A 14798-nucleotide genomic window follows, 5' to 3' on the forward strand; every position below is an offset into this window, starting at 1 on the left:
GGACATTGCTGCTATGAACATTGGGGTGCATATGGCCCTTCTTTTCACGACATCTGTGTCTTTGGGGTAAATACCCAGTAGTGCAATTGCTGGGTCATAGGGTAGCTCTATTTTTAAATTTTTGAGGACCCTCCACACTGTTTTCCAAAGTGGCTGTACCACCTTGCATTCCCACCAACAGTGTAAGAGGGTTCCCCTTTCTCCACAACCTCTCCAACATTTGTTGTTTCTTTCCCTGTCCATTTTTGCCATTCTAACTGGTGTAAGGTGGTATCTCAGTGTGGTTTTGATTTGAATTTCCCTGATGGCTAATGATGATGAACATTTTTTCATGTGTCTGTTAGCCATTTGTATGTCTTCTTCAGAGAAGTGTCTTTTCATATTTTCTGCCCACTTTTTGACTTGATTATTTGTTTTTTGGGTGTTGAGTTTGAGAAGTTCTTTATAGATCTTGGATACCAGCCCTTTATCTGTAGTGTCATTTGCAAGTATCTTCTCCCATTCTGTGGGTTGCCTCTTTGTTTTGTTGACTGTTTCCTTTGCTGTGCAGAAGCTTTTTATCTTGATGAAGTCCCAAAAGCTCATTTTTGCTTTTGTTTCACTAGCTTTTGGAGATATATCTTGGAAGAAGTTGCTGTGGGCGATGTCAAAGAGGTTACTGCCTATGTTCTCCTCTAGGATTTTGATGGATTCCTATCTCACATTGAGGTCTTTCATCCACTTTGAGTTTATCTTAGTGTGTGGTGTTAGAGAATGGTCGAGTTTTATTCTTCTGTATATAGCTATCTAATTTTCCCAGCACCATTTATTGAAGAGACTGTCTTTTTTCCATTGGATATTCTTTCCTGCTTTGTTGAAGATTATTTGACCATAGAGTTGAGGGTTCATATCTGGGTTCTCTATTCTGTTCCATTGGTCTGTATGTCTGTTTTTGTGCCAGTATCATGCTGTCTTGGTGATCACAGCTTTGTAATATAGCTTGAAATTGGGCAACGTGATGCCCCCAGCTTTGTTTTTCTTTTTCAACATTTCCTTGGCGATTCAGGGTCTTTTCTGATTCCATACAAATTTTAGGATTGTTTGTTCCAGCACTTTGAAAAATGTCACTGGAATTTTGATCGGGATGGCACTGAAGGTATAGATCGCTCTGGGTAGCATAGACATTTTAACAATGTTTATTCTTCCGATCCATGAGCATGGAATGTTTTTCCATCTTTTTGTGTCTTCTTCAATTTCTTTCATGAGTGTTCTGTAGTTCCTAGAGTATAGATCCTTTACCTCTTTGGTTAGGTTTATTCCGAGATATCTTACGGTTTTTGGTGCTATTGTAAATGGAATCGTTTCTCTAATTTCTCTTTCTACAGTTGCGTTGTTAGTGTATAAGAAAGCAATTGATTTCTGTGCATTGATTTTGTATCCTGCCACATTACTGAATTGCTGGATGAGTTCTAGTAATTTGGGGGTGGAGTCTTTTGGGTTTTCCACATAAAGTATCATGTCGTCTGCGAAAAGAGAGAGTTTGACTTCTTCTTTGCCAATTTGAATACCTTTATTTCTTTTTGTTGTCTGATTGCTGTTGCTAGGACTTCTAGTACTATGCTGAACAACAGTGGTGAGAGTGGGCATTCTTGACGTGTTCCTGATCTTAAGGGAAAGGCTCTCAGCTTTTCCCCACTGAGGATGATATTCGCTGTGGGTTTTTCATAGATGGATTTTATGAACTTGAGGAATATTCCCTCTAACCCTATACTCTGAAGAGTTTTAATCAGGAAAGGATGTTGTATTTTGTCAAATGCTTTTTCTGCATCAATTGAGAGGACCCTATGGTTCTTCTCCCTCCTCTTATTAATGTGTTCTCTCACATTGATTGATTTGCGAATGTTGAACCACCCTTGCATCCGGGGATAAATCCCACTTGGTCGTGGTGGATGATCCTTTTAATGTATTTTTGGATCCTATTAGCTAGGATTTTGTTGAGGATTTTGGAATCCATATTCATCAGGGATATCGGTCTGAAATTCTCCTTTTTGATGGGGTCTTTGCCTGGTTTGGGGATTAAGGTAATGCTGGCCTCATAGAATGAGTTTGGAAGTTTTCCTTCTGTTTCTATTTTTTGAAACAGCTTCAGTAGAATAGGTTATTATTTGTTCTTTGAATGTCTGGTACAATTCCCTCCCCAGGGAATCCATCAGGCACTGGACTCTTGTTTTTGGGAGGTTTTTGATCACTGCTTCAATCTCGTTACTGGTTATTGGCCTATTCGGGTTGTCAATTTCTTCCTGTTTCAGTCTTGGCAGCTTATAGGTTTCCAGGAAGGCCTCCATTTCATCCAGATTGCTCAGTTTATTGGCATATAGTTGTTGATAATAATTTCTAATAATTGTTTCTATTTCCTTGGTGTTAGTCATGATCTCTCCCCTTTCATTCATAATTTCATTAATTTGGGTCCTTTCTCTTTTCTTCTGGATAAGTCTGGCCAGTGGTTTATCGATCTTATTAATTCTTTCAAAGAACCAACTTCTAGTTTCGTTGATCTGATCTACTGTGTTTCTGGTTTCTAATTCATTGATCTCTGCTCTAATTTTAATTATTTCTCTTCTAATGTGTGGCTTAGGCATCGTTTGTTGCTGTTTCTTTAGTTCCTTAAGGTGTAGAGTTAGTTGGTGAATTCGGGATTTTTCTATTTTTTTGAGTGAGGCTTGGATGGCTATGTATTTCGCCCTTAGGACCACCTTTGCAGTATCCCATAGGTTTTGGACCAATGTGTTTTCATTCTCATTGGTTTCCACGAATTGTTTAAGTTCTTCTTTGATTTCCTGGTTGACCCAAACATTCGTGAGCAGAGTGGTCTTTAGCTTCCAAGTGTTTGAATTTCTGCCAAATTTTTTCTTGTGATTGAGTTCCAGTTTTAGAGCATTGTGGTCTGAGAATATGCAGGGAATAATCTCAATCTTTTGGTATCGGTTGAGACCTATTTGTGACCCAGTATGTGGTCTGTTCTGGAGAAAGTTCCATGCGCGCTCGAGAAGAATGAGTACTCTGTTGTTTTAAGGTGGAATGTTCTGTAAATATCTATGAGGTCCATCTGGTCCAATGTATCATTTAAAGCTGTTTCCTTGTTGATTTTCTGCTTAGATGATCTGTCCATTGCTGAGAGTGCACTATTGAGGTCTCCTACAATTAACGTATTGTTATCAATATGACTCTTTATCTTAGTTAACAGTTGTATTATGTAGATGGCTGCTCCCATGTTGGGGGCATAGATATTTACAATTGTTAGGTCTTCTTGTTGGATAGACCCTTTAAGAATGATATAGTGTCCTTCTGTGTCTCTAATTACAGACTTTAGTTTAAAATCTAATTTGTCTGATATAAGAATTGCTACCCCAGCTTTCTTTTGAGGTCCGCTGGCATGAAAGATGGATCTCCATCCCTTCACTTTCAGTCTGGATGTATCTTTAGGTTCAAAATGAGTCTCTTGTAGACAGCATATGGATGGGTCCTGTCTTTTTATCCAATCTGCAACCCTGTGCCATTTTATGGGAGCGTTTAGGCCATTCACGTTGAGAATGATTATGGAAAGATACGAATTGTCATCATGTTGCCTGTGAAGATGTTGTTTTTATAGATTGTCCCTGTAAATTTCTGTTGTATATCACTCTTGGGGTCTTTCTCCTTTTATAGAACCCCCCCTTAATATTTCTTGCAGGGCCAGCTTAGTGGTCATATATTCTTTCAGTTTCTGCCAGTCTTGGAAGTTCTGCATCTCTCCATCCATTCTAAATGAAAGCCTTGCCGGATAAAGTATTCTTGGCTGCATGTTCTTCTCATTTAGTACCCTGAATATGTCTTGCCAGGCCTTTCTGGTTTGCCAGGTCTCTGTGGACAGGTCTGACGTTATTCTGATGTTCCTCCCTCTGTACGTAAGGAATCTCTTCCCCCAACTGCCCTTAAGATGGTTTCCTTGGTTCTAAGATTTGCAAGTTTTACTATTACATGCCGGGGTGTTGGCCTGTTTTCCTTCATCTTGGGAGGGGTCCTCTCAGCCTCTAGGATGCGAATGTTCGTTTCATTCCCCAGACTAGGGAAGTTCTCATCTACGATTTGCTCAAATACATCTTCTAGTCCTCTCTCTCCACTCCCTCCAGGATTCCAATTATTCTGACATTGGAACGCTTCATGGTGTCACTTATTTCTCTGATTCTATTTTCATGGATTCTGAGTTGTTTTTCCCTGGCCTCCTCTTTTCCCTTTTTATCTATTATATTGTCTTCCAGGTCACTTATTCGTTCTTCTGCCTCACTTACTCTAGCTGTTAGATTATCTAGATTGGATTGGATCTCATTGATAGCATTTTTAAGTTCTGCCAATTCACCTTTTATTTCTGCCCTTAGAGACTCTATGTTGCCATTAATTGATTTCTCCATTCTAGCCATTGTCTTCACAATTGCTAGCCTGAATTCCATCTCCGACATCTTGGTTATATCTGCATCCATTTGTAAATCTGCAGCATAGGTCATAACCTCTGAGCCTCTTCTATTTGGGGGGGCTCCTCCTCCTAGTCATTCTGTTGATGGGTGTTTGAGGGAATGTATAGAGTCCAAATTATTGACCAGAACCCAAGCAAGATGCACCTGTTTTCTTGGGACCTTAGGGTTGCTGGCCTCTTGTTTTCCCAGCCTGTCTTCTGCAGGAGGGGCCTGCCGGGCTGTTACTCAGGCAACCCTGTTTGGGCAGAGTTGCCCTGCCCACCTGTGGCGGGGGATGGTCTCGGCGGGAATCAGTCTTTGGGGGTTTTGTTCACTGGCGGCTTTGCACTCTCTTCCGCGAGTCTGAGCAGAAGAGACCGTTTCCAACCCTCTGCCTCAGAGCAGAGAGATCGCAGTCTGTTCTTCAGTGAGCTCTCCAGGCCACAGTGTCTCTGTTTCTATCCGTGCTGCTATCAACTTCAGCATCCTGGGTTGTGCGCCCCTCTGCAGTGGGCCCAGTCCTGCCTCCAGGTCAGAGCACGTCTCTGCCCTTTGTGCTTCTAAAACCACCAGCCGCTCCCAGTTCGCTCGCATGACCCCGCCGCTCCAGGTTTCTGCCCTGGGGGCTGCAGTTTGCACGCGCGACCCCGCCCCTCTGGGTTTCGGCCCCCAGGGGCTGCCCTAAAATCCTTTCCGCTACCGGTCTGCGTGTCTGTACCCATCCGCAGCGTGCGAGGCTGTCGCTCACCGGCGGTCTAGGATCCCCACTGCCAGGCACCCTCCCGCTGCCATTTATCCTCCGATATCTGCCCGCGGAATCACGGCTCCCCACTTCTACCTCAAAACCAACCGCCTGCGATACTCTGTTGTAGAGAACCAGATCTTCTTACATCTCAGGCTGGTTTCATGGGTCCTCAGAGTGGTCTGGTAGATATCCAGCTCAATTCCGGGGACCAGTTGAAATAGGGTCCCCTACTCTTCTGCCATCTTCCCCCCTCCCTCTACTAGATTTTCTTACCAATTTCTAGAAGCTCATTATTTAACACAGAAATGAGTACTTTGCCTCCTGTATGAATGACATATTTTCAAAATGCATTTCTTAAAAAGGTACTCTTTTTAATTTCATGAATACAAAAACGTGTTATTCTTTTATATTTCATGAATAAATTTCACAAGTAAAAGAAGCTTCTACTGCCATGGTCCATTTTATTTTAAGGGAGATAAGTAATTCTTGGAAGCAAGCTAGAAATCTTCACATCTGCTGAAGTTCTAAATACTTTACAACCTGGGACTTCAATGTTTAATGTGTGAGGACAACTCTGGCCCGTATGTCAGAGAAAGTATTGCCTTACACCTTAAGACATGAGTGAGTTCTAAATTATTTAAAATAACTATAGAATAACTGCTTTTACTTACTTCTTCTATAAAATTAATACACTCTGGATTTTTCTTTTAAGTGACTTAAGGAAACACTTCCAAATTACTTGACTGGCCATGTCTGTAGTTTTTAAATTGGTCTTCTTATCCTAACTCCTCAAATACCGTACATAGCCTTCACACACAGTCCTCAAATGTCAAAATAGAATTTCTAGAAATTAGCTTGTTGGGCCAGGATGATCAAACTTATTATCAGTATTTCCCTATCTGTGCTTCAGAGGAAGACAAGGAAATAGGAAAAAGGTGCTCCTTTTTTGTTTCAAGACAAAATGGCATCTCAGAGGTTGTGCATTCTGTTTCTTTTAAATACATCACAGTGCCATTTTAAATGCTCCACTCCACTCCCTCCCCCTTTCTAGACACAAAGTACCACTATGTGACTACTAAAATAGATTAGAAAATTATTTCAATTTTTACCTTCCTAAGAATATAAAGCTACCATTCATTAGGGACATTTTACTTGTTCAGTTGCTTCATTAAACCAATCCTGTTTTTACCATCTCAAATTTTTGAAAAATGGCAGAAAAGGCTCTGAGTTTCCTTCATTTCTGAAAGGTCCCTGGCTTTTCTATACCAGATCACCTGAATGGAAAGTAGCCTTGCAGAAAAACTGATTCTCAAAGAAAAGAAAAGGACTGTAGTTTAATGAAAACTATTTACAGGCATGAACAAAGCTAAGTTAGAGTTCACAAGGCAGAGCTGGTGCCTAATCTGAAAGACTAGAGGTCTAAGAAGAGATTTTAACAAATGTGAATTGGGAGACAAAAAGACACTAGGATCTAAGACCAGCAAAAATAGTAGTTTGGAAGATTAAGATTTTAACTAGTAAAACAGAATGAGGGCCTGAGGAAATAACAGATATTCAGAATGATTCATTCAGTTGATGCTTAGTATAAATTTTATGGGAATGTATCTTTATGTGAGATAACAGAGAATAGAGTTATGAAACAGTAGGATATATAATATTTGCTTTTTCGGGAACATTACATGGTACAAAGGGTAAATCACGGAGTTCAGCAGTAAATTATCCATTTGTCACTGATGTGCTCTCCATCAATATTAGCAGGAGGAAAATAGCTGTTCTAACTGGTGTTAAAAGAAACAATGTTATTCTTAGAGACAAAAAATTATTACAATCAGTATGAAATCGTATGTGAATTTCATACTTCATGAATCTAAGATTATAAATAATGACAACCATTCCATAATATTATTTAATAGAAAGGAACAAACCTGTTCCCACTCCAACTCTAGCTGGATGGTTATTTCAACTATTTTTATAAAAATAAGATTTAGCATATTATAGATTAAGGTGAAATGTCCCAACAGTTGCCCTGGGTTCAACCTCAAGAAAATATTTTAGGTAAGTATCCCCTGGTCCACTTCATATAATAAAAAAATGTATCAATAAAGTCCTACAGAGAAACTAAAAACACAGGACAGATCATTCATATAATTATGTAATTTACAAAGGGTTAACTGTACAAAGAAGTCTAATACCATTTCTGTCATTTCAACTAATAATGTCAAGATTCTTTCCATTCATATTCAAGCTTCATTCTTAATACTCCATTATATGACATAAGCAAATGCAAACAGAACATTTTCACAGAGACTCAAATTGTCTTTGAAGAAGGAAAATAACAAAAGGGTTTACTTTCTAAGGCTATGATTAATGTTCATTCCTTATGAGCACAGAATAAAATGTTTAACCAATACAGTACATCTGTATTTAGTACTCTGAATTCAAAATAAACCCTTCTTCCTATGCTATGCTATAAGAGAAAACTACAACAAGTTTCAGTATTTATATGAATTGAGAATGACTTTCATTCCAAACTGACTGAGATGAGATTATCAAGGAACATATATTTTGGATTATACAGTTTATTTAGAATAATCAGACTTATTAGGTATAGTTCATTTTTACGGTTAGCATTTTTTCTCCCTTATACAACATGTCGATGCTGTTTTATCTACTCTACCAAAATCTGACATGGGTCATTCTGGCTAGGGTTTACTCTATTAAGTCATTCTTTTAAAAGGGTGGGGGAACTACAGTGTTAAATTTAAAATACCTCCTCTAAGAAATGTCAGAATTTTATAGAAAATTAAACATATACATAAAAAAAATTTCCCCAAACAAGTTTGTTAAAATGATGGCAGCATGCTAAAATTCTGAAACTCAATTTGATAATGAAGAACCACTTTATTTCAAAAGAAAGCATATTTACATTCTTAAAATTATGCTAAACCTGATCTATATTGTAACCAAAATTGTCTTTAAAAGCATCACAAACACTTCAATACTGAGTGTTAATGCTGTCATGTCAAAAATCACTCACCTTTCAAACCTAGAGTTTGTAGCTGGAAGAGCCGACCAAGTTCATAAGGCAAAACCCGTAACAGATTGTTATTTAAAAGCAATTCCCTGTTTAAAAAAAAACAAACTGTTTAGTTTATCAAACTTTATTAATATCTGCAACTGTTTTCTTAACCTTCCCTAATATACCATGAGTGATATTTACAATCAAGGCATATTTCTATACTTTCAATCCAAAAATGTTGTGCAATATTAAAGTACCACAAAATGTGTAATTCCCACAACTGTTAACAGTGTTTCTATAGTTTACTCATTCTCTAACACTGATTATTAAAGTTGTAAGAATTGTATATCATTCTCGGGCTAAATCCATCCCCTTTTCTCTCTCACCCAAATGTCTTAAGAGATACAAATCAGAGTGACAGGTATTCTTAGTATCCAAAGACAACCGATATCCTTGAATCCAGTCTAATTCATAGAAAAAATAGCCAATCACCTTTACCAATTTTAAAATTGATTACAACTGTTATCACATTAAGATACTATGATGAACAATCACTGACACAGAACATAAAAACTGAAAATAAAGCATAAGATAATACAGATAATAGGATAATATAGATAAGATCCATGTTTATGATTTTGAAATTTTGGCCAGACTCCAGAAGAAATAAACAACCCTTCATTAGACAGCTAAAAAGTACTTAAAAAAAAAAAAAAAAAGAAAGAAAGAAAGAAAACCAACAGGGCGCCTGGGTGGCTCAGTTGGTTAAGCGACTGCCTTCGGCTCAGGTCATGATCCTGGAGTCCCTGGATCGAGTCCCGCATCGGGCTCCCTGCTCAGCAGGGAGTCTGCTTCTCCCTCTGACCCTCCCCCCTCTCATGTGCTCTCTCTCTCTCATTCTCTCTGTCTCAAATAAATAAATAAAATCTTTAAAAAAAAAAAAAAGAAAGAAAACCAACAAAAACATACAATAAGGAGATGGTGAGGAGCAAGATTCTAAAACAATATATAAATGTTTAATTTTAAATATATGACAGCAATTTTTAAAAATTACTCCTCAGCATACAAACATAGAAAAGCAATCCCTGTTGATACTGAGAACATTTATACAAGGTCTTAAGGGACCTACAAAATTTTTTCCTATGAAGAAATTCTTAAAGAATCCTGAAGGACTAGAAATAAATCCATTTATTATCAACTTTTAAAGGTTTCCTTAAAGATTTGTGATATATAAGTATACTTTTCCTTATAGAACAAAGATATGTTCCTAAAAGTTTACTACAAGAACAGATTATTTTCCCAATTACTTACAATTATCACACACTTGAGCCTAAAGTGAGACTTAGTATTTTAACCCCACCCCACCTCGAGTCTGTCAAAAGAAATATAAGCGCATTCTAGCTAGAAACCTTCAAGTTAAAGGAAATGTTCAATGGAAGCCAACTCAAGCACTGTTTAGACAGTTTATATCATTTGTTCTTTAAACACATATGGAAATCCTCCTGTAAGAGGCGTAATATCCCATAATTTTCTTACTTGGTAAATTTAGAATTTTATATAGTGAGTCATAGCTATAATATTTTCTTACCTGAGAGACACCATGTTTCCTAGTTCTGCTGGTAAACTTCTGAGTTTATTGGATGACAGATCCAGGTAAACCAGATTATGAAGCTTGGCAATATCAGGTGGAATGCGACTAAGGTAATTGTCATTTAGGTGCAGTGCTGTCAAGTGTGTCAATGACCAAAGTGACGTACTTAAGCTCCGCACTCTACCTAAAAGGCAAAACACTGAAGCATTAAATTTAAGGCCAAAGACAAGGATTCAACTTCAAGAAATAAAAAGTGGTAGAAGAGACTGCAATATATACAGATACTCCATCTTTGACATTTAATTTTGTATTAATGCCATTTGATTGCTTCCAAACACACTTGGCCCTTCTTTAATTTCATGCCACTTCTGCCTGACAACAAATATTTCTCATGAACTTTCCATGTATTAAATGAGATGTGGCATAATGAGGAGACCGTTGGAGTCAGGGTGATAAGGTCTCAAGAAAAACATGGGGCTGATAAGCTTTTGTGATAGAACAGTCTTGAATTTTAAGGCACAGTCCTAACAAAAGTATTTCTTACATACTCCACAAAAATTAATAGTGCAAGATTTATCCATATTTTGGGCCTGGATTATTCTACAAACTTTAAATAGATAAGAGGAAAAAAACCCATTCTACATATTATCTGTATTATACCAACCTTAGATTGATCACTAGAAAACCATTTTACCCCTAAAGGAGATAGCTTTCCCCTTTCTGATGGTACAATTAGATTTAGAACCAACCTTAGATTGATCACTAGAAAACCATTTTACCCCTAAAGGAGATAGCTTTCCCCTTTCTGATGGTACAATTAGATTTAGAACCAACCTTAGATTGATCACTAGAAAACCATTTTACCCCTAAAGGAGATAGCTTTCCCCTTTCTGATGGTACAATTAACAACTCTGGTTTAAGATTTTCCATTAAATGCAATATACTCAAGTAAAATGGTCACACATTAAGCTTTAGCAATCAGTCAGCATCTGACAGCTCAATGGTGGAACATGTATTAGAAAACGTCAGAAAACCTATTTCAGAGTCCTGATTTTTACCACTTACTAGGTATATAAACCTGGACAAATCACCCAGCTACAACTGCTCTAAAATGTGATATTATCTTAATAATTTATGTGAAGATCATTTTATAAACTTTACAAAAGTAAAATAGAATTTAATTTTATATCACTATCAAAACAACAGATTTTGATTAAAAGAGCACTGGAAGGTAGAGAAGGCACAAAATCTCAAACAGTAAATGTTATTTTTCACACAGCTATCAAGCAGTAAACTCAAGCTTACATCTGTCCAGGGTTCTTTCTGTCACAGATTCCTTCATACTGTCTATAAGCAGGCTTAAAGTGCCATCATTTTAACAACTAGGATTTTGTATTTATAGGAAAGAAAGTTTTCAAGTTAAGAGAGGTTCTGGTAAAAGAAAACTATTTCACTTGTACCCAGGATTTAATCAAGTGGTTCTCAACCAGGGGCAGTTTTACTCCCCAAGGGACTTTGGCAATCTAGACACATTCTTGGTTGTCAAAACTAGAAGAGTGCTAATGGCATCTAATAGGCAGAGGCCAGGAATACTGCTAAACACTATGCTGTACAACTGAAACTAATGTATCACTGTGTGTCAACTATACTTCAATTAAAATAATTATAATTTATGTAAATTATAGTCCTTAAGATCTCCACTGCTATGTATTACAGCAATCTTTTATCCCATGTGTGTTTTAATGGAATTCTTTACAAGATGGTAATATCTCATGTTAATATTCATATGTATTTAAACTTAATATATGCTTAATATATTAATATACGTTAATATTAACTTATATTTAAACATATATATGGGAAACTATCATATTATGGACCCAAATTGCTCGATAACTATCTTCATAGCCAAAATTCATGTCTACCAATGAAATATCATTGTCTACCATGAAATTAATGTCCATTAAATCTTTAAAAAAAAGAGACAGAGAGAGTAGCACTATTGGCATCTAGTGGGTAAAGATCAGGAATGCTGCTAAACAACCTACAGTGCACACAACCGCCCCCAACCACAAAGAACTATCTGGCCCTAAGTGTCAGCAATGCCAAGTTGAGAAACCCTGGGTTAGCCCATTAGGATTTACTCATATATTCATTCTGCTGATTACCATCACCTATCCACCTGGTTACCTTTTAGCTAAATGTACAGGTAATTCTTGCTATTGACACTAGGTTGTGAGTTTAATGCTTCCAAATGAAAGCCTACTGGAGGAAAAAAACCCATTCTACATATTATCTGTATTATACCAATTCATAAAAGAAAGAGAGTAATTATATTCTATTTTTAATACTTTTAACTTTATAGTAATTTTAGATTTACAAAAAAGTTAACAAGATAATAGAGTTCCTATATACACCTGATCCAGTTTCCCCTAACGTTAGGTTCTTATATTACCGTGGTACATTTGTCCAAACTAGGAAACTAATATTGGTACATTACTTTTTATTGGTACATTACTAATTTACAGATTTCATTTGGATTTCACCAGTTTTTACACCTTTTTGTTGTAAGAGTCAATTCAAGATACCATTTTGCATTTAGTCATCATATCTCCTTAGTCCCCTCAGCTATGACAGAGTCTTAATCTCTCCTTGTTACTCATGACTTTGACAATTTTGAGAATTACTAGTTAGGTATTTTGTAGTCCTTCAGTTTGGGTTTGTCTGATTTTTTCTCACTAGTAGACTGGGGCTGTAAGTTTTTAGAAATCATATTCTATTTTAACAAATCCTAAACATGAACGGTCATGTAACACAGTTATTAGTTACTTGTTAGAATAAACCAATAGCTTCTAGGTTTCCTACTCTGCCAACACTAGGATGACAGAAGAATAGCAAAGATTTCAATTTGCAAAAATAATTACTCTGCAATAGCCAAAACAAAATATATTATATCAAAGAACCTGATTTACTCAGAAACTGAACTCCCAATGTCCTCAATTACAGATGCCAACCCTGGCCCAAGGTATTACCTCAAAAGAATGAACAGAAACAAAGATATTTAGTCACAGGTAAATTAAACACTAGTACCTCTGCATCTCGTATTTTCTCAATTAGTTCATCTATTTAAAAATGTACAGCAAAGAGGTAAATATGACAATATTCAATTTGTATTCATTATTGTTATTATATCCTGGTTTAAATGCTTCAGATTCTACTCACCCGAGATTTCTAATTCTGCCCAGTGAGATTTTTTCCCATTGGCTACCTCCTCTGCTGACATGATGGTATAAATTCTGCGAGGATCTGGAGGATCATATTTTTCCTTTGGCATCCCTATTAGTCTGTTTAAACAAACAAAAAAGATGATCATCAATTACTACAGTCTTAGAGAAAAAAAGAAAAATGGCATGGTAAGTTTTCTTTTTCTCTCCCCTTGCCAGGCTACTAAGTCATTTTTTACTACAAATTCTCACTAGAAGGAAAACACAGTATGTTAGGCTCTTGCAGGAACTCAGGAACAGATGCCTAAGGAAGAATGCAAACAATGACATTGGATTTCACATTGAACTTTGTGGTTGCTTCCGGAACATCCATTCTATCCCAAACATCCATTCCCTTCTCCTTCCTTTAGCTGCCTTGCTTTCCTAAACAGACTGACCCTACACCAGTTTTCTGAATGGACTGACTAGTCTAAGAATATCAAAGTAATCCAACCACCTTACCTCAGTGATATTCAAATATCTTATATCTAAGACAATCAGCACATGACATTCCTCTTGTCACAGAGATTAGTTCAGAAGTATCTAATAATCATGAGGCTTAAGATTCATTCTATGCTTATGGAAGGAGCAGGCTTCTCTCTCCTGCTAGTCATAAAAGAAGAATATAGTCCACATTGCTATTGGCAACCATTCAACAATAATAAGGGAAGACAGCCATAGAAGTCAGAGTCTAGAAAATAGAGTAACAAAGAGCCCTCACCAAATCATACCTGTAGGACTCCCAAACACTGGGCTTTTTGGATACACAAGCCAATATACTTCCCTTATTGTTTAGGTTGTGTTTTCTGTTACTTGCAGTCAAAAACATCCTACATAGGGCGCCTGGGTGGCTCAGTTGGTTAAGCGACTGCCTTCGGCTCAGGTCATGATCCTGGAGTCCCTGGATCGAGTCCCGCATCAGGCTCCCTGCTCGGCAGGGAGTCTGCTTCTCCCTCTGACCCTCCCCCCTCTCATGTGCTCTCTCTCTCTCAAATAAATAAAATTAAAAAAAAAAAAAAAAAAATCCTACATAATGATATTTTCTTAGTATGAGCCAGTCTTGGTTTAATCTGTTGTTCTTAAGTAATACCATTTCTTTTTACTCTTGAAAGTGTCCAACTTGGGGGGGGGGGGGCGGGGAAATGTACCTGGGTGGCTCAGTTGGTTAAGCATCGAACTCTTGATCTCAGCTCAGGTCTTAATCTCAGGGTCCTAGGTTCAGCCCCATGTTGGGCTCCACACTGGGCATGGAGCCTACTTAAAAATAGTTTAAGGGGCGCCTGGGTGGCTCAGTCGTTAAGCGTCTGCCTTCGGCTCAGGTCATGGTCCCAGCGTCCTGGGATCGAGTCCCACATTGGGCTCCCTGTTCAGCGGGAAGCCTGCTTCTCCCTTGCCCATTCCCCCTGCTTGTGTTCCTGCTCTCGCTATCTCTGTCTCTGTCAAATAAATAAATAAAATCTTTAAAAAAAAAAGAAAAAAGTTAAAAAAAAAAAATAGTTTAAAAAAAAAAAGTGTCCAAATTTGAATGATGGAGCTACATGGCCACCTTAATTGAAATATTATAGTCTTCTTTATGTAACTGCAAAAATAATCACCAAATGATCATGAGTGAGGACAACTAGATATAAAAATCCTCAAGTGTGCAATATATGAAGCGTATGACAAATGGCCCTAAAGTAACCATTCGAGGGGTACAACACAAGAATTACTA

General features: G+C 37.4%; 1 protein-coding gene across 4 annotated transcripts in view; it reads right to left on the bottom strand.

Moving 5' to 3' along the window:
- Window positions 1–14798, bottom strand: part of CNOT6L (CCR4-NOT transcription complex subunit 6 like) — a 113115-nt gene that overhangs the window by 57907 nt on the left and 40410 nt on the right. For 3 of the 4 annotated variants that reach the window (XM_036104728.2, XM_036104727.2, XM_036104726.2), the window contains exons 2-4: window positions 13047–13168; window positions 9822–10008; window positions 8252–8337 (exon numbers count right to left, since the gene is read on the bottom strand). In XM_036104728.2, coding sequence (XP_035960621.1) covers window positions 8252–8337; window positions 9822–10008; window positions 13047–13158 — 385 coding nt within the window. In that variant the 5' untranslated portion in view covers window positions 13159–13168. Of the gene's footprint in view, window positions 1–8251; window positions 8338–9821; window positions 10009–13046; window positions 13169–14798 lie in introns of those variants that run through there. The other variant, XM_036104729.2, reaches the window with a different exon arrangement.

The sequence above is a fragment of the Halichoerus grypus genome, chromosome 3, assembly GCF_964656455.1.
Source record: "Halichoerus grypus chromosome 3, mHalGry1.hap1.1, whole genome shotgun sequence".
In the NCBI taxonomy this organism is placed as follows: Eukaryota; Metazoa; Chordata; class Mammalia; order Carnivora; family Phocidae; genus Halichoerus; species Halichoerus grypus.